Source organism: Drosophila nasuta, chromosome 3, assembly GCF_023558535.2.
Source record: "Drosophila nasuta strain 15112-1781.00 chromosome 3, ASM2355853v1, whole genome shotgun sequence".
NCBI lineage: Eukaryota > Metazoa > Arthropoda > Insecta > Diptera > Drosophilidae > Drosophila > Drosophila nasuta.
This window is the reverse complement of record NC_083457.1, coordinates 37,628,731-37,650,098: the sequence shown is the minus strand read 5'-3', so window position 1 is coordinate 37,650,098 and position 21,368 is coordinate 37,628,731. Positions and strand designations below refer to the sequence as shown.

At 38.8% G+C, this 21,368-nt stretch overlaps 3 protein-coding genes across 3 annotated transcripts in view; all 3 read left to right on the top strand.

Moving 5' to 3' along the window:
* LOC132791317 (glutamic acid-rich protein) overlaps positions 1-8,415 on the top strand; it is a 36,979-nt gene extending 28,564 nt beyond the window's left edge. The window contains exon 4 of the mRNA XM_060800186.1: positions 8,404-8,415. The gene's annotated coding sequence lies outside the window, so the exon portion shown is untranslated. The remainder of the gene's footprint in view (positions 1-8,403) is intronic.
* LOC132793033 (forkhead box protein biniou) lies at positions 1,313-5,403 on the top strand. Its single transcript, XM_060802627.1, has 4 exons — positions 1,313-2,556; positions 3,940-4,216; positions 4,277-4,649; positions 4,924-5,403. The coding sequence occupies exons 1-4, from the start codon at positions 1,457-1,459 to the stop codon at positions 5,211-5,213; spliced, it is 2,040 nt and encodes a 679-aa protein (XP_060658610.1). The 5' UTR covers positions 1,313-1,456; the 3' UTR covers positions 5,214-5,403.
* A 7,511-nt stretch (positions 8,416-15,926) lies between the features above and the next one.
* LOC132792883 (fork head domain-containing protein crocodile) lies at positions 15,927-18,489 on the top strand. The gene has a single exon (XM_060802407.1). The coding sequence runs from the start codon at positions 16,303-16,305 to the stop codon at positions 17,833-17,835; it is 1,533 nt and encodes a 510-aa protein (XP_060658390.1). The 5' UTR covers positions 15,927-16,302; the 3' UTR covers positions 17,836-18,489.
* The last annotated feature ends 2,879 nt before the right edge of the window (positions 18,490-21,368 follow it).

Sequence of the window (21,368 nt, the reverse complement as noted above, 5' to 3'; positions counted from 1 at the left end):
ATGCCGCCAGCCAGCAACAATGGTTTCCTTTCCTCTTCTTTCCTTTCCTTTCCGATGAAACAATGCTTAACGCTAATTCATTCGTCGTAATTTGGGTTTCGAGATCTGGGTTTTGTGTTGACTATTTATTAACTGTTGACTGGCGACCGCAAAGGAGCCAAGCTCAGCGGGAGTGAGCCAGCGAAGCGATGACAATCTGTCAACTAATGGAGGTCATGTCAAAGTCAGGCTCAAGAAGAAATGTTTATAAAAGGAGAGAGTATGCATAAAATTTAATATTTTTCAAGCAATATAAGTCTCCTAATCTAATCTACTTGTTATATTATTACAAATAAAATGTTAATTTTTTAAATAAGTTAATAATATCGAATTTCGAATTTTATATCATAGCGATCATATTAAAAATTTCATTTTTTTGTACGAATTAATACCAAATGATGTTAAAATTAAGAAACTATGATTTTGTTCATTGTGACTGTTGTAATCTTTTCTCAATTTAATAACTAAATAATTCCCAACCTAATAAAAGATTTGTATTTCTAATTTCTGGACATTTTGAATTTGCTGAAACACTTCTGTATTATATTTAGACAAACTAATTAATTTGCTATATGTTATTCTTATATCAGAAGCAATGTATTCGAAACATAAAGATTATGAAACTGTCTTTACTCTATTAGAATACCACAACAGTGTTAAAAGGCGTACGTGGATAGAAGCAATGTAAATATAATAAGTAAAGTTGAGGTAAAGTATTATATAATAAATAAAGGTAAATGCATTGCGTACTCTACACATTGTACAGGGTATGCGAGGGCGTTCAATTGAATTGCTTGCAATATTAAACGTACGCATTGCTCAGTTTCGATTCTCTTTCAAGATCTGTCCCCAATGCCCTGCCCTGTCCCTAGATTGAAGAATTTTGCGTAGAGACTCCAATACCGAAATACCAATAGTCGCACCTCAAATGTCATATGGCTGCACATTCCAATAGCTCAGAGAGCGATAAAGAGAGAGAGAGAGAGAGTGAGAGTGTGTGACAGATACGCAAAAGTCAAGCCAATTGGATGCGAGTGGAGCTGAGAGAATAAGAAAATTAACTGCACACAGAGCAAGCATGTGTGTGTGTGTGTGTGTGAGCGTGAGTGAGAGTCAAATGAGAGCAAGAGGCGCATTTGCGCAAGGCGTAGGCGAACTAAAAAAAAAGAACAGTTAGAGTGGGAGAGCAAGAGGAAGACGCAGGCATAGAACTCAAGTGAAACGACGCTCCATGGCGCAAGGAGATCGCAGTCAGTTTACAGTTAGCCGAGAATAGCGAAGCCGCGCGGTTCTCTGCACAATTGAAGCGGAAGAAAACGGAAAACAAAAGAAATACAAATTACAATCTACAATATACAATATACAAGAAAAAGAAGGCAATTATTTGCAGTTAATTTTCGGGTGATAAAGTGAAAATATGATTAAAAGTGAAGAAGCTGTGAGTGAGCTGAACAATCGTGCCATGGGTGTGGATCAACTGGGCGGTTTCTATCATCACCATCATGCCCCTTCGCATCCGCATCCCCATCACATATCGTCGCAGCACACACACCTTCCGTTGTCTCACACACACACGCACCCGCATACGCTGAGCCATCACAGCTCGTCGCATCATCTGTATCGCGGTGGGAATTTGCTGCCTGCTGCTGCTGGCAGCAATTTCCAATCGATGGGTGGTGGCGATTCACCCACCGAACTGGTGGATGAGAAGCCCAACATCAGCTACATGGAACGCAAATACTACACCACCACAACGATAGATGGCGCTGGCAATGTCACGCCCACCATCAGCCAGCACTACGGTCTGAGTGGATTGCATCACAACATGGGCGGCACCCCGCCGGCACCCTCCAGTCCAATACCGCCATATGGCGTACTAATGACCACCCATTCGGCTGGCTCGATCTCGCCCAGTTCCAGCTCCAAGACGCCCACCGATCAGGAGATGTATGTGAGCTCCTCGGTGGGCAAGCCGCTGCAGCTGCAGCCGATGAATCATCAGTATACCTCCACCATCAAGTACTGCTCCAACAATACGATTCTCAGTGCCAACGATTACCATCAACTGACCATCCACGAGGCGGATCAGCAACAACAGCAGCAGCAGCAACAACAACAACAACAACAGCAGCAACAGCCACAGCAAAATTCTCCAGTCTCTGGCAGCTTTATGCCCCGGATTTCCTCCTCACCTACGCAGGTGATCGCAAATGCTCATGGTCACGGCATGTCCGGATTGAACTACTCGAGTGCCAGCTCATCGCCAGCCAAGTCATTGAATGGCTCCGAATCGACGTCGACAAATCAGACACACGATGGACCCAATGTCCAACAACAGTCCAAGTCAAGTGGCTCCAGTGGTCAGGACAACAGTACGCCGGATACTACGAAAAAGTCCGGTACTCGACGTCCCGAAAAGCCAGCTCTCAGTTACATCAATATGATTGGACATGCCATCAAGGATTCGCCTTCGGGAAAACTGACTCTGAGCGAGATCTATGCCTACTTACAAAAGAGGTGCGTATTCCATAAAGAATTTGATTAGTTGGGGTTTAAATCAGTAATTTGATTAAGAATGATTTGATTGAGAATGTCTAGTCTACAGTAGGAACTATAGAAAGTTTTCCTTAAAATTTATTTATATCACCGGTCCAAACAGTTTTCAAAACATATAATCTTATAGTTACAACCTAAAAAATTTTCTCATTTTGAATTTACTTGCTTATTGGGTGAAGTTATATATTTCTTCTAATCTGTTGTCAAATTTATAATATTTGAATTTAAGGAGAAGAAACGAAATATGCAAAACACAAATAGAAATTAGATAGCTTTATAAAACTTTAATTAAACCAAATTTTAGTACGGCTATCTTAAATTACTTCCAATCAAATTTGAGAATTAAAAGAATTTATTCAAACAATCCATTATTCAAAAATTAGAAAAGATAAAAGCTTTCAATTTGTAGGGAGCTTAAAGTTGAAACGTAAACCACTTAAAATTTGTATAGAAAATAGATTATAAATTATTGTTCCAATTAGAACATAATTAGATGAAAAATATTGATGAGGAATAATATAAACCGAATCATTTTAGAGGGTCAGTCCATTTCTTTAGGAGACTAGCTTTTTTTTTGCAAACTAATCTATGAGTTCTTGGGATAAGCATCTTAGAACTTAGCAGTATGATTCTGATCGGTTTACGATATTATAAAAAGAAAGTGTTTTTTTCCTAAAAGGTTTTCTCCTAACGACAATGTTTCATTATAAGATCGTCTATAGAACTTTGATAGATGTAAATGAGAACTGAACGCATTCCCAAGCTACGTATCAAACGTCTTTGCGTTCTCAAATGTCGAGTGGAAGCCATTACCGACATCGACACCCGGCCAAGTGGCAAAAGCCCAGCTACAACTACAACTACAGATACAGATATATAGAAAAGAAACGACATCGAAATCGAAATTGGGGTTTGGCAAATGTATGGGTTGCCATGTGATTTGTCGCTTGGGGTTTATTTACTTGCGTCCGATTTTATTTACTCAACAAAATATGATCGCTTTCGCTCCCCCCATCCCCCCGATCAGCAATTCCCCCTTCAATCTCCCCCACAGAAGTGAGCGCATCCTTTTGATTGCTCGTATTTCTCAGCGCTTGGCACTTTATGTGTTTGGATATTGGCGACGTTGGCGACTGGGAACGCGACTGTGACACTGAGTGCGTCTCTCAGCACCAGCACAATTTGAGTTCAGCTGAGTTTTGTTTGTTGTTCGTTGTTGCCAAGTCTGTGGCACCCCGAAAAATTTTTTAATTGAATTTTGTTGGCGACAAAGCTCATTAGACGAAGGGCTGTGCAGCAAATAAATAAACTTATCCATTATCTCAATTCGTACTCTGCTTACAGCTATGAGTTCTTTCGAGGACCCTACGTGGGCTGGAAGAATTCGGTGCGTCACAATCTCAGCCTCAACGAGTGCTTCAAGAAGCTGCCCAAAGGCATGGGCGTGGGCAAGCCAGGCAAAGGCAACTACTGGACCATCGATGAGAGCTCGGCACATCTGTTCGAGGACGAGGGCAGTCTGCGACGTCGACCACGTGGCTACCGCTCCAAGATCAAGGGCAAGACTTATGCCGTGAGTGCGAATGGTTTCTATGGCGCTGGCTATGGCGATGCAGCTATGGTGAGTTACCAAAGCTAATCTTCTCACCTTCATATTATTAATTTAACTTTGCTCTTGCAGGATAATCCCAATTTTTATGCAGCACCTGCGTATGCTGGCTATGATTATGGCGCACCTGCCTCAGCCTCTGCCAATGGCATCTCGACGGCTGCTCAAAGCTTTGGCGACACCTGGAACGTGCATGCCGCGCATAGCGGAGCACCTGCCTTGGGAGTGGGCACATTGCCGCAGTACTCGAACATCACCTGCCTGACCACAGTGGGCAACAATTTGAATGGTGCATTGACGCCACCGTTGGCGCACTCGTCGCTGGGTGGCGCAGCATCCAGCTCGCCGGTTCCAGTGGCGGCGCTTCAAAGTGATTATGCGCCAGCCGCCAGTCTCGTGGCGGCGGGTTATTCCTATGCAACAAGTGCCAATGGCTTGGATAATGGTAAGTGGCTGCTGGGGCAACTCCGCTGTGGGTGTTCGTGTCAATCATAGCCAAGTGATTGCCGACTTGTGTGTCTGAGTCTGAGTCTGAGTGTGTGTTTGTGATCTTGATCTCGGATTACCGCCGCCTAGCAACACATGGCAAGCTGTTGGCGAGTTTTTATTTTATAGCTGATGTCGGCTCTGTGTGTGAATTTTAACACAAGATCATAAAAATCATAAAAAGCAAACATGTTTTAATCGAGTTATCTGTTTTTTTCTTCGCTTTTTCTCAGGTCTGCGTTCCATGTCTCTGCAGCAGCTGCCCGCATTGTCCTCCATCCAAACGGGACAATCGCAATCCCAGTCGCATCACAACAACAACAATAACAACAACAATAATCATCATCCTCATCCACATCATCATCATCACCATGGCACAATGACACCGCCGCCATCGCAGTCGGGCAACCATGCGATCGATCGTTCGCCCATCGATCTGAAACCGGTTTACCTGCCGCCCATAACTCCGCCCCCCACATCCGTCAACGGTGGCTACTATGAGACAATTAAATATTCGAATTAGAATATCTGTTTTTAACTCCTCCCAATATGTTTTGAGTTATTTGGCATTATTACCTCAAAGGATAATCAATTTTAATGTTAGCTCTTAAGTAGTTGCCAAAGTTGACACAAATTATGTTATGTGTAGTTGCTTAGTGTGTAAACAACAACAAGTTCTTATCAAATAAATATCATTTAATTAGCAAGTATTCCCAAAGCAAATAACATGCATTTTTATTTTTCGAATTCTAAAAAAATCCAAATTGATTATTTAAATTTGTGATTATATTTATCTTAATCGCAATGGCGTAAATGACAAATTAAGAATGACAAAATTTGTTTAAGAATTCTAAATAAACAAAAACACAAGAGACGAGTGGCTACTTTTTTAATTAAAAAACAAAAAGTTCAAAATAATGTTTGCAGGAAAATATATATGATATGTATATATAACAATATATTATTTAATTTTAAAATTCATTTTTTGTGCGTATAGTGATAGTAAAAAAAAAAAAATTAAATATAAAAATATAATTTTAAAATTACTGAATATTAAAATTAAGTGAATTAATCGTTTGCGCACCTCTTGTGGGCAGTGGATTCAAATGTGCGTAACGTTAAGTTGGCTGCGCTACAAGTTAAGCAGTTTAGCAAGCAGTGCAACATAGTGAACTTAAAGTAGTAGAGCACTACTTATGCTGTTCAAGAAGCAGTGGGTCTCGTACACTGCATTGTAAATACTGTGATGCAGTACACTTCTTTTCTAGCACTGTTTTAAAAAAAACCACTATTTTAAATTGATACTTAACCTTTTCTCACCAATCTGGCAACATTTGTTTGGGGCTAAGAATATAAATTTGAAATGTAACTGAAAAACAGAATAAATGATAATTTATACATTCATACGCATGTATGTGTATATACAGTTTTAAAGAAAACCAAGAAGCATTTGTAAAAATAATAATAATTTCATATACATATATATTTGGGCAGTGAACATTTCATATTGACACAAAAAGTATTTCCAATAAAGCGTTTTTTATAACAATTTATGGGTGAAACAATGAGGCTTTAGTACAATATGCAGTAATTCACACAAAATGCGAGCTAACCAGATCATAGGATAATAATCATTGTAACACATCAAGACAAGACATCTAATTTAAGGCACATGCCTAATGCATTCATTGTTCAGCAACAAGACTAACAATCCAATTATTCAGTTAATTGTCTCACCTTTATGAGCAAATTAAAATCTCATGCAGAGTCAAATGGAACACAGTGCGAATCCCAAAAAGGCAATCCAAGACGGAACCGAAAACTGCCGCTGACCATTGTGCGAGACTGGGAGAAGAAAAGGCAACAGAAATCGCATCAAGAAGTCGCCGCCATTGATAATTATCAGGCAGCGACAGCGAAAAGGACAACTGAAGGGATGCGGATGGAAATCTGGACAAACGGGAGAGAGACTCAATCTTAGTAAAACCCAAAGACAAACAGAGAGAAAGACGACGACGCAGTCAGTCAGTCAGTCAAAGAGAGATAGAGAGAGAGAGAGAGGTAACTTTTGAGTGAAAAATTTTACAGTCAAAGGATAATCGGGATTAAATCTTCTTGAAAAGTTAATGTTTACACACGCACCTACCGTTGGCGATGCGCCGATGACAACGACAAAGGCAGCAGCAGCAGCAGCAGCAAAAAAAAAGATGCAAAAATTATGAAAATATTGTCACAAGTGCACAGCCAGCGCAGCACAGAACGTAGAATGCGAGGGACGAGGCTGCTGCGACAGTGGCAGTTGCAGGACAATTGCAGGCGGCAATCAAAACATGCAATTGTCCGTTTCGTTCCGTTGCGAATCGAACCGAGTTGAGGCCGAGCCGGCATAAGAGGATTTGTGCGTCAAGTAAACACACGAACCGAACAGAACAGGACTGGACTGGACCCGACCAGGCGAGGATAGGCGAGGACCATCATGGCCAACTGAATGTGGAAACCCAAAAAGCAAATCGAAGATGCAGCCACAGCCACAGCCACAGCTACAGCCACAGCACCAGCCTGCATAAATAAATAAATAAAATGATTTGAACATTTTTATTTTCGCAAAAAAATAAAGGAGAAATGAGCATTTTTCTTTGCGTTAAAATAAACAATTTTTTAAAAATTGTACGAACACACAGAGAGATAGAGATATAGAGGACGTATTATTTATTTTAAATTTATGTGAAATTAAAAACGTTTTTCGCAAGGATTTTCCATCAACTGGTCGAAAATGTTTTTATAGGCGCGCATAGCAAATTGCCAGGTTTTCGAATCTCATCGACAAGGAGAGAGAGGGAGGGGAATCCGAGTACAAAGCGTACTCTCATTGTGGATATTCATGGTTATTTTCTATTGCGAATTTCGTTGGCTGCCCAATCACTTTACATTTGAATCGTTGATACACAAAGTCTCGAGTATGTCGCGCGTATTTCCCCATATAAATAAACAAAAGTCTTGTTGAAATAACATGGCAAGGAATATTTATAAAATAAACATTAGACCAGCACCACACAGCAGCGAGCAACAACCAACAAGCAACAACCAACAGCGAACAACCAACAACCAACAATAATAACAACAACAACAACAACCACAACAAGATGCGCGAGACAAGTTAAAGTTTTGAATGGAATACTTGAAGACACCGCGGCCAATGGAGACGACGATTTATGAATGAATTAAGCGTTGTAATGCAAAGTGTTTTGCCTTAAAGTGTTCGCAGACAGGTATAAAATTGTACCAAAGAGTTGTGAATGAATGCAGGCAGCGAACACATATCACGCATGGGAAATATTATCATACATCTAGTCCACTTCACAGCCACTCTACATTTATTTAAAAAGGTAAGAAAGATGTGAGAGACTCGACCACTAAATAAATAAAATAAAATGCAGTTCAAACTAAAACTTATTTATAATATTGAAAGACACTACTTCTTATAGTTAACTTATTATTTATTAATGAAAATATGTAAATTATAATAAAGTAAAACTTTTTAAAAATGAACTTACTTTCTTTATCTTTTCTTACTATTGTTTAAAATTCATTTCTTATGTATTAAGCAAGAGCCAAGTCTCTATTTCTTTTCTATTTTTTTTTTTGTACTATTTTTAGTATAATATAATACCATTCATATATCTAAAGTAAAAATATTACAAGAAAATATTAAGTGTATAATTAAACACTTGAAATATTCACAACAATGCTCAAATTTTAACACAGAAGCTTTCAGAAGAAATACATACAAAAATGTAAAACAATAAATAAAAACAAATCACAAATAGGAGAATAATTTTTGTTATTAAGTAAACATTTTTAAAAAGAACTGTTTCAAAAGAATATCTTTAGTTCTACTTAATATGTTAGTTATCATTACATTAATGAGATAAATAATAATAAAATTGTATAATTCTTATATATCAATTATTCTATATGTTTATGTTAATTGCAATACAATAATTTTAAATGTACCTTTCAATGGAAATAAATATGAGTCTAAAAATGAACTTAGTGATTTCAGAGCAGCATTTAATTAGTTTCCTGGAACACTTTAATCGACTCCTGCAGCGTTTGCATCATTTAAGCAAAAAGTCCACACCTTAGCCATGGTCATAGCCACCGTAAGGAACACCCACTCGCAGCGGGTCATTTCGGGGCCATAAAAACTGTAAAACCGCAAATAAGCCACAAGAAACAGGCAGGACACGCGCTGCATAAGCAAATCACCCACCCCGGAACCGAGAATCCATCATCATCTTCCATCATAATCATCATTATCAATGTATCATTGCTACCCATTGGCAAATGGGGAAAACCGACCACATGAAGAACAAGACCAGAAACAGTAGCTAGAAGCAGAGCAAGGCGACGGCGTCCAGTAGCTGGGCAGGTATGTTAAGTGAGCCACAGCTAAGCCTAAAGCAGAAGATTGGGAAATACCCAATCGATGGCTGAAGGTTTCATTAAGAATTCCCGCGGCGCGCATTAAAGTCTAAACATGCCAACCCCGCATCCACGAAAAAATCAAGTTTTCCCCTCTGCGGCTGATCAAGCGCGCTTAAGCATTATGATGATTAGCATCCGGCCAGGAATTTGAGGCTACTTCTTCAGGTAGCTAGGACTTAGCGCCGCCGCCGCCGCTGCTGATGACGACAGCGACGTGTTGTCATGAATTTCCGCTGCTTATGGCCTAAGACCGGAAGATTTTGGCCATGATTATGATTGCGATTATTATGATTAAACTAATGGCGAAAATTTCCCATCTGTACTGTTGTACAGCAATGGCAACCCCTTTAGCAAGAGAACCGCAAGCTCAACCTCAAACATATCCACATCCACATCAAATTTCTAAGAACAACAAAACCAAAAATTGTGTCTACAACTAATCTGCTAAATTGGCTATGCAAAAAAGAACGAACTATGCATAATGAGAGAGCTCGAACGATATACAAATCATAAATTTTAATGAGTGGCCAATATCGAGCGTAGCAAAAGCAGCAACCCAATTACCCTCTCATCCTCCCACCACCCCCACCTAGTCATTAAATCTTCCTATTCAACCCCCAATACAAAATACAAGACTACAGCACCACCCACCCCTCGCAGCCTATGAACTCTCCACCAACGGCAAGCTGTACAGTGCAGTGTGCAAGCAGTGCAATGCATGCGCCATTGTCACTGCGCTCTTACTCTCTCTCTCACTCTCACACTGCTCTGCTTGCTATCGCTTTGCAATGCAGTGCAGGCCACGCCCAGCATTCGCTGCGCAATCGTCTGTGTGCATGTGTGTGCCGTTCGTCGTCGGCTCGCTGTGCGAGTGTGTGTGCGTGAGTCTACGCTTTATTGGCCCAAGCAGAGTCGGCAGCGACGCAGCGTCGCCGCATGCATATTCATAAGAGAGCAGCCAGCTGAGCAGTCAGCATTGTGTTTGTAATTGTATTTGTGTATTTGCTCTCGGTGCTCATGTGCGATGTATTTGTATGCGTGTGTGCGTGCGCATATTTCGCCTTATCAGCATTTTTAGGAGTGCGCGTTTTCAGGCGAAAGATATTTTTCAATTTCTTTTTTCACATTTTCTTTTTTTGCTAGAAATTTTATTATTGTTGCAGCTTAAATCCTGTTTCTCTGTCTCTCTGTGCACACATATTTATGTGTGCGAGTGTACGAGTGTGTGTGTGTTTTTCAAGTGCCGTTAACTGTCTGATTAGGGCACTCCTTGCACTCAACGCTTTAAAATAAATATTATTCTTAGATTACTTCAAGTAAAAATACTAAAATCTGCCCAAAAAAAAGGAAACAAAATTGCTAAAATTTAATAGGCAATGAGTTGCCATATGTTTCACCGTCTTCGCAAGCAACACGCCCCTCACTTTACATCACTTTTCACTTTTGCCGACATGTGTTGCAAATTGCCCTCTAACATACACTTCTAACATCAGTCTAGCCATCAATCGGCCCCTCTCCGTCCGCTGGAGGATCGTGGACATCACAAAAATGTCGCGTCGCGACGCCAGCTCAAACCGAGCGCGGAATGGCGATGTCAACGTTCTGTTGACTGCCTCAAATTGAGCGTGCAAAATGGAGAGAGGCGCCACAGCTCGGAAATTTCGTATACGCAGCACTTTTTTGTTGTCTAATTTCGAAATGAAAATCTTTCTTAAATTAATATGTTTCATATGCTAGAACCGTGACCAGCAACCAAATTGCGTAATTCCCCGCATTTCTATGGAGTTTAATTCATTAAAGTTCATTAAACTCGTCTAACAGTTAGAATTATATATCTATATATTATTATATATAAGCTCTAAGTGGATAATACTATAATTATGTATTAAATACAGATAATATGTTCGTTTCCATCATTACCTTAAAGTTTAGATACAAAATAAACTTGAACTTTTTTTTTATTTATTTAATAAATATTTATTTATTTTATAAAAATAAGCAACTAAAGCGAAAAGTATATAATTAAAATGTATTGCAAACTAATGCATTTTTAGACTTATTATACCTATGATACCCAGTTCTCCCTAAGGTAAACGTTTCATTGAAATTATCCATGTTCTATCCGTATTTTTAGATCTTTAATATATATGTATGTCGAAACTAAATATCACAATTGTGCTGGTGACAATTATCTGAAATTAGCAAAATAAATGTTGTACTGAATGTTATTACGAGTTTTACAGTAGTCAAGAGTTCATGCCAAAAGATTCCAGCAAATCTATTTCATATTTACTATAAGTATAGGTTTATATATTTTAAGATACTTTTCCCAAAAAATTATTGTTGTTATTATTGTATTTTTGCTTGAATTTGAAGTAGGAAGACATTAATTTGTATTAACTAAGACATTATCGTATCATACATTTTTATATACATACATATAATTATACCCGCTACCCATAGGGTAGAAGGGTATTATAACTTTGTGCCGGCAGGAAATGTATGTAACAGGTAGAAGGAGGCATCTCCGTCTGTCCGTCTGTGTGTCTGTCCGTCTGTCCGTCTGTCCGTATGAAACACTGGATCTCAGAGACTATAAGAGATAGAGCTATCATTTTTTTTCGACAGCATTTGTTATGTTTGCACGCAGATCAAGTTTGTTTCAAATTTTTGCCACGCCCACTTCCGCCCCCGCAAATCAAAAAAATCGAATAGCAAGCGTAATTTTAAAGCTATAGTTCCGAATTTTGGTATATACAATAATAACTATAGTATTTATGATTTCTGAAAATTTGGTTGCTATCAGATAAAAATTGTCGAAGTTATTAAAGAAATATTTTTGTATGGGCAAAAACGCCTACTTACTAGAGGTCTTAGTTGCTTTGGCTGCCAATCTGGTATATTGTGCCGTCTATGGTATATTTGGATTACGGTACTATGTCGATATACCAATTATACCATTCGGTATATTATTTTAGTATTTTTGCAGTATACTTGGTATATTTTGAGAAAATACCGCAAAATATATTTCTTTTATTCAAAATGGGTAGCGGGTATCTCACAGTCGAGTACACTCGAATGTAGCTTTCTTACTTGTTTTTAACTTGCATTGTCAAAAAAATAAGTATAAAGATGTTGTTAAACATGCATTCATCGTTTACGATTACTAATTCTTTGAATTTTCCGATATTAAATCCATCTCAACTCTTTTATTCAGAAATTAAGCAAATAAGTTATACTGTAATTAGTCTTTTCAGAAATATAATAAAAGCATTGATATTACTTTCATTGTTACTTTTAAATAATCAATATGTGAAGCGATTTAAAATGTTAAATTCAAGAGTAGCTTTGATATACACACATGGTATTTGTATTCGTTTCGTATTTCTATAGTAAATAAAGTGAATGCATGAATGGTAAATTCACCTTCGCTACTACTTAGAGATTGATTAAACTTTCACTGCATTTGGGGAAAATTGTGTTGGAGACAGAGAGATTAAAACAATATTTTCATAGGTCAAATGACAGACAAAATGGAGCGGGAGACATAGCTATAGATACAGATACAGATACAGATATATGACGGCGAGCTCGAGATACAATCGCTATATGAGACATGAGACATTAGACTGACTGCGAATGCGAATGCGAATCAGACTGAGAATGAGACTGGGAATTGAGACGGGGGCTCAGATTGGGACAGACGGGCGAGGCAACTACGCAAAAAATAACATGAACTGTGCAAAATGCAGAGACAGACAAACACAGAGACAATTACACACACACACACATACAGAGAGTGAGAGAGAGAGAGATACATACACACAATCAGAACGCCAATGCCAAAGACGAAAATTTGTAAAATCAGCAGCGACAACGTCGACGACGTCGCCAAAAAAAGCAAGAAAATGAAATGCGCAAATGGCGAAATGTCGAAATGAGGAGCATCAACTGAAGCAGGAGCAGAAGCTAAAGCTGGAGCAGGAACCGAGACTGAAGCTGAAGCAGAGACTGAAATGAGAAAGAAAGCAAGCAAAGTTCGTTGCTGCAGCCTCATTCGAATTTCAAATGCAACAAAAGGACGCTCTTCAACAGGATAAACGGACACATGTATGGCGACGCATTGAACTGAACTGGCGATGGAGATATTGAGATTGAGTGTCCTTTGCTGGACATGAGCATATGGAATGCTCGGTTGAATCGCAGTGCCTAGTGCTCGTCCTTGTGCTCGTCGTCCTTCAGTTCAGCTCGCATGCGAAAAATTATGTTAAAACAATAAAAATATTTGTCAAAATAATGCGATTGCGCTAATAGAGCCAAATATTATTCTTGTATCAATTATCCAGGCTATCGAAATACGCATAGCCTGAAAGAGATAGAGATAGAGAAAGAGAGAGAATGAGAAAGAGAAGGAAAATTCAAAGCTAGAGCGAGAAATAGAATACGGATTGTGAATGTGTGTTTTTATTTTATCGGCTAGCAATTTATTGAATGCAAATAAAATTAATTATACTTGTAAATTATCAAAATAAATGCAAGTGTTTCCACACACACACACTCACACACAAACACACTCGCATCCCTCAGATATTGAGTCACACACACTTGCCCAAATAAACATATAAAATTTACTTTAAAGCTGACAAAGTCAATAAATATTGTTGTACGAAAAAATATTGTTTCAATAAGCAAAAACAAAAAAAATGTAAACGAAGTCTGCAAAAAATGGTTTGGGCTCATAACAACAAAAACAACAACATCACGGCGACAAAGAATAATCGAGGAGATGTGAAAAAAACGTGAGAACACATGGCAGAAAAAACAGCGAGTTTTGTGTGTTTAAAGAAGGGCTCTTTTCCACAGCGAGTGTGTGAGTGACTGAGAGAGAGAAAGAGAGCCAAAATACAAATAACAAAAACAAAAACGATCAACTTGCTAATTCCCAGACTATGTGGGCGTATTAAGACCTGCAATTTGCACAACATAAATATAATTCTCTTCATTAAAGTTTTTCCTAAAAACAAGCAAGTTTACATTGTAAATATTAAATATTTTTTGTGAATTCTTCTTTTTTATTGTTTGCAAAGTATACATTACAAATATAAATAGAACCTTGAGCGTAATTAGCTGCAAGACTAGAATTTATTATAAATACTTTAAGTAAACACATTCTACTTAATACTTAATATCTTTCAAGCGATTAACATACATATAGGATATAGCATAAAGTCGTAAATAATATCAAGAGATAGGAACAGAGTAAATCATTTTGATTTATATATTTTCTTTGATATTAGTATTAGTATAAGCATTACATTTGCCACTTAACTTCTCTAGGCTAAGATCAATGAAGTGTACACTAGTTACATAAAAGAATACATCAAGATAATAGAATAGTAATAAAATAATATCTATCACTTGAATTGTGTTTCTAATATAAAGTTTTTCAAAAAATATAGATTTTTTTTATCAAATTAAGGTTAATTGAATAATAATAATACCAAAGACTTGTTGTGATATATAATTTATTGCTTTTCAAATTAAGTTATAAAGATTTAGTTCTATATAAATCAAATGTGAAATATGAAAATACAGGTTTTTTTTAATTACCTGCTCTCTTTATTTTAACAATCAAGTAAGCAAACGACAATTTCAATATATCCAAGCTAAATACATTAATAATTTACATATATGTAAATTATATATATGTATATATATATGTTTATTGGTTTGTTGTAAAATTCATTTCAATTTATTCTAAGTGCCTGACTATTTTATAGTAGTCATAAATTAATTGTAAACAGGCAATTTATTATTTTCGCCATCATGCCTTTTTTAGTTGCTTACAAAGTGTAGAAAACCTTTTCAATTTATAAATGCTTTTTGCTCCTTCAACATTTTGTCGCACAGCTGTGAACTGAAATCGAAAAAAATAAAACGAGGAGAGAAAAAGAAAAGAAAAACTTGTGACCATTAATTTATGCTGAAACCAGATACCAGATAGCAAAAGGCAAGAAAGACCCTGAGCCACCCACCCATCGAAACCCAACCTGGAGCATGGAACTTGTCTGCATTGTGTGTCGTCCCAGGTGCTGCGACGACAGCTACTGTAGCCTCTACCTTGCCTGCTCTAACCCTGGGCGCGTTGAGTGCGTGTGAGCGAGAGCGATGGCTTTGGCTAGGCCGCATTTTAAGCATTAGTTTGAACAACATAAACATACAGAGAGGAGGAGGGGGTAGGAACGAGGGGGGACAGCACAGGGCAGCAAGTGATGGAACAACTATTTCCATTTCCATTTCCATTTGGCCAGAGTGAAGAGAGAGTGGCACTTTTACAGGGCGAAAAGGCGGTCGTTTCTACGTACAAAATCATGAATGGCGGCCACCTCGCGCGCGTTCTCTCTCAGATACAGTATCTGTATCTACAGCTGCGAGTGTGTGTGTGTGTGTGTATGTGTGCACACATAGCTGTAGGTCTTCACTTACTGACTGCAGCAGCAGCAGCAAACACAGAACGTGTGCTGCCGTCGGTGGTTGGTCACAGATACAACTACACAACGCTCTGTACAGATACAGATACAGATACAGATACAGATACGAAACGCTGTCGCTGCCAACAGCGCAGCTGGCGTCGACGTCGCAGCCGTCGTAGCTGCTGCTGCTGCCGAGATTCCGAGTTTGCTGGCCGCGTCGCATTGAAGCGAGCTGTATGTTATTTCAGTTACACAGATTCAGTATCAGACGTGTTACTATCCCGAACGGTTCTCTTTCGTCGCTGCGCTGTTGTGCCCGCACACACGTTCGTTTGTGCTAGCACAGATACAGATACAGATACACCCACACACACACACCACTCGCACACATTTTGTGGCCAACTTGTACAGCTACAACTTGTTTAAGCAAATATTATTAGAACAAATAATAAACGCGACGCAGCAGCAACAACAAAACACCAAAAACGAAAAGAAAAAGAAAACATAAAACCAAATCGAAACAAAACGAAAACGAAGTGAAGTGCGCAAAAAGCAAAAAAGCATTTTCTTGTGGCGGCTCAGTCCGCATAATTTGCATAGTTGCAACTTTTGATTAACGAACTGAAATCGATCGAGAATCAATCAAACACAATGCATACTCTGTTCAGTGATCAGAACTCGTTCTCGCGCCATTATGCGCAAACTGCCGCCGGCTACACATCCGCCTCGGCTGTGGCTGCTGCCAGCAGCGCCTCGGCGGCCGCAGCGGCACATTACGCATACGACCAGTACTCCAGGTATCCGTACTCGGCCAGTGCCTATGGCCTCGGGGCACCGCATCAGAACAAGGAGATCGTGAAGCCGCCGTATTCGTACATCGCGCTTATTGCGATGGCCATACAGAACGCCTCGGACAAGAAGGTGACTCTGAATGGCATATATCAGTACATCATGGAACGCTTTCCGTATTATCGCGACAACAAACAGGGCTGGCAGAACTCGATACGCCACAATCTCAGTCTCAACGAATGCTTCATCAAGGTGGCACGCGATGACAAGAAGCCGGGCAAAGGATCCTATTGGACACTTGATCCCGATTCGTACAACATGTTCGACAATGGCTCGTTTTTGCGGCGACGACGACGCTTCAAGAAGAAGGACGTGATGCGCGAGAAGGAGGAGGCGATTAAGCGACAAGCAATGATGAACGAGAAGCTGGCCGAGATGAAGCCACTGAAGCTGATGACGAATGGTATACTGGAGGCCAAGCATATGGCTGCGCATGCGGCGCACTTCAAGAAGGAGCCGCTCATGGATTTGGGTTGCCTCAGCGGCAAGGATGTCTCACATGCCGCCATGCTGAATTCCTGCCACGACAGTTTGGCGCAAATGAATCACTTGACCGGCGGAGTAGAGCATGCGGGCTTCACCGTCGACTCCCTGATGAATGTCTACAATCCGCGCATCCATCACAGCGCCTATCCGTATCACTTGAACGATGATAATCTCACCGTCGCGAGCTCACAGATGCATCACGCTCATCATGCGGCGGCCGCTCACCATGCGCAGCAGTTGCGTCATGTGACCCACGTCTCGCATCCGCTGACTCCCGGCAATGGCAGCGGCGGCGTGCAGTCGTCGGGCGCCTCACCCACCACGATCTCAACGCCTCATGGACCGGCGCATGGTGGCTGGTATACGCCAGAGACGCCGCCATCGGAGCCCATCACGAATGGCGCTGCACCCGGTCAGAGCGGCACGCCCACGCATCCCAGCAACAACAACAACAACAGCAGCATGCACAACAACAACAACAACAATAGTAATAACAATAATAACAACAACAACAACAACAATGCTGCCATCTCCGCCTCGGTGCTGACAAGCAGTCCCAGCTCAGCGTTGGGTTTCCGCGACATGATCTTCGAGCAGAATCAATCCTGCCAGCTGGACACCGGCAGTCCGACGGGCAGCATACAATCGGCCAGTCCGCCGGCATCGGCGAGTGTCGCTGCTGCGTCTGCAGCTGCTGCGGCGGCGGTGATCAACAGCCATCATCATCATCATCATCATGTGTCGCATCTGAGCGGGAATCTGGGCAATCTGAGTCAGTTAAGCAATCTCAGTCACTATCGGCCGCATGTGGGTCACTATCAGGAGTATGGCATCAAGTATGGTGTCTAAATGGACCGAGGATGCGTTCGTAGTGGGCGTGGCAGCTGTGCTCTCTTGTATATTCGTGTAAATATATTTCCAAGCATGACTCACAGCGGAAAGCGGAAAGGAGCAGAAAGTATCTCAATGTCAACGAATATATTATTATTGTTTTTCCTTTTACTGTATTTATGTTTTCTGTTTTATGCATTGCGTATACGACGTGTTGGCCAAGCGAGCATAGTAATTAGTTTAGCATTAAACACAACTATTCGCATATATATACAAATATAGAGTATACAACAATGTAACAATTACGAGAATAACTATAATTAACAATCTACAATTAACTACTTATTAAATAATTGTTATCACTTTAGGACGTAGTTATGTCTGGTATGCAAATTTGTGATCAGTTTTCACTTTTCTCGCAGCGACTTAAAAAAAACACAAATCGAACTTAATAAATGCAAAAAAAAAAGCACAAAAAAATATTTAACACATTGTATTATCATAGTGAATCGCTTAGTAATATTACAATTAACTAGCCTAGCCTACGTAAGCAATAATAAATTATAAATAACTATAATAATAATAATAATATAATAATATTATCAAATTAGCGTACAACACACAACTATGAGCAACAAACTGTATTAAAACGAATATGTTAAAATATCAAAAACGAACAAAAAATAGAAAATCATTGCGTTTTATTTGCAGAATTCAAGTTGCACTCGCACATTGCATTACTCAAAAACAGACTTTCAATCGAAATCGATAGCGAGGATCGAACGTACGTAAATTCCGCTGATAAATCAAATCACACAACATATTGTATAACCATCAGGCGAAGAAGCGGCTCACTCAATGGGAGACTGTGACTCACGACGAGGCAGAAATATGACAATCGAATATCAATTCAGATTGCACTTTGATCATATTGCATGCGATTTTCTAGACAGCTTACTGCCAAATGCCGTTGTGTGTTTAAACCTGGTCGAAAGTCCAATACGCATTGAGTTCGCATTAGAATTTCCTCCATTGAAAACTTACATTTTGGCTGCAATTTCAGACTCATCAATGACTTTTAAAAGTTACAAATTGAGAATGATTCAAAATCTAGCAAGCATATCATATATCTTTTGAATATTTTCTCCATTCCAACATAATTTAATTTCGACCATCAATTAACTCATTTAATAATTCACTAATGGTGATTGAGATACGGAAAAAACCAAAAAATTCATAATGGAATAAATATTATTTGTGAAATCAATTTTCTTATGCATCACTAAACTACAGATTTTCAATAAGAATTCATTCATGAGGTGATTATTTATAGCCACGCACTTAGAGTAATGAATACTACTGTACTCATGCACAGTATTTATATTCTCTCATTGATAGCTGAAAAGCATTAAGTATTTCACGATTCACAAAATTAGACTGTGAAGTACCAAAGTCTAAATTCTATAAATTAGCTAAAAGCTAATTAGCTCGAGTGTTGAGCAAAGGGAATGTAATATATTAGTTTTCCTTAAATTTAAATTTGGTTTGCTTTCATTATGTTGTTTCCAAAGTTTTCATAAAGAGTTTATATATTATTTAGATACTTGAGTTTAAAATTTGGAAATAACGTTTTTAAATCAATATACAACTGTCTCATCTTAATATTCTTGAAATTTCATTTAGCAATCTCTGAATTTCATTTTTTATTTAACATATATTTTTTCGTTATTTGCCTACTTTAAAATTTATGGAAATCCATTAAAGAATTTTATTTCTTTTTTACTAATTATAAATTTTGATTTATTTTCTGTTGTTGCTTATTAAGATCACAAGGAAATCAATTTATTAAGTTAATTAAAGAATGATAAGAAACTTACAAACCTATCATCATCCTATATTATAGATTTCATCGGTTCCAAAAAAGTAGACAAATTTTTTCCAAGAATTTAGTGTACAATATACATAATGAAAATCTTCACAAAACCCTTTTCAAAAAAGTAAACCAAGAACATTATTTGACATCGAAAGAACCATAGCAATAAAGTCACCCATAGTCGGATTACCTATACTTCTTAAAGTGCTATAGAAATCATAAAGAATCGCCATTTAAAGACATATTCAACAAAGAAAACTTGTAAAGAGTTAAGAAATATGCTTGGTAAATGCTTGTGGACAAGTGCTTAGCTTTCACTTGGGAGTTTCCAAGCGCCAACAATAAGAAGTAAATTACAAATCTTTAGTTAAAATAACTGAGACATATTGGCATGACTAAGGTCGGGACATAACACGTCGCTAATTGGCAAACAATCGCAGTTAATTGGTAGAAAGTAAAACACAAAAGTCGACTTCAAAAAAATGCGTAACGTTAATGATGGGTGCCAAAAGGAAAAAAAAATGAAGAAAAACAAAAAATAGGCGAGGGCAGCTTATTAGCCCAACGAAGCAATTGCCAATTGGCAGTTACCCAACCTATCGATCTAATGATGGACTGCTGCTGTTGATGCTGATGTTGATGTTAATGTTAATGGTGATGATGAGGATGAAGATGATGATAATGATGGTGGAGATTGTTGTCATGGTCTCTCTGCTGTGTAGTGTCTAGTGTCTGCGCCTCCATTATTGTGCGGCTGTCATGTTCGATCCATTGTCACTTGAGATTGCCGCCTGGCGCCACAGCGGCATTGAGATCGTGCATTGATATTGATGTAGGCTAAACTATGCTCAGGTGTCGCTTCAGCTACATCAGCAACAACACCAACAGCAACAGCTTCAGCTTCAGCTGAAACTGAAGCTCAAGCACGAGCGCGGCTAGGTTTGGCTTGTCTAAGGGCCTTTGAGCCATTTCTATACCCACTGTTTATAACACAGAAGGGTGTTATGAATTAGAGTCAAATTTAAGTTTGCAGTGGAAAGATATCTCAGTAAATATATTAGAAAAAAGAAGTAGACCTCGGATTAAGCAAATCTTTTTTATTTCTTCGAATTTATTTAGATGCATTTTGATGACGACAAATTTCGTATTATTGAAACATATGTAAGTTGAAAAAGATACACATATTTTTAAATGTTGTACTTAAATATTCATCTGACTACAAAGTTCGGCAATAATTGATGGAAAATATGAAATGTGCATGATATGTGGTGTAATGATCAGCTTCAAAAATGTAATAAATCGAAATACTTAGGTCCGTAGGACTGTGTGTGCTTCTGTCCTTAAGCATCAGTGAGAATTTAAGAGCTAGACTTACCATATCTGCTGGCAATATTTTTATGAGTTCCATATTAAATTCACCTTGTTTTAGACCTTAGCTTCTAAAATTTTGCTTTTCGCTCGTTTTTATTTTCCCTAAACATTAACAATAGGTATCTTACAAGTCGAGCACACTCGTGTAAGCTATCTTAGCTTATTTTCAATGGCGAACACGTCTTGAGGCCGTGCTGAAAGGTTTCTGGGTGGGCATGTTCTCTCAAGTGCGTACGAAAAGTGTGCCAAAGTCCGGCTAGGTTTTTAGGCCTGATCACCATTTGTTTCTCTCTGTCTGGGTCGCTGT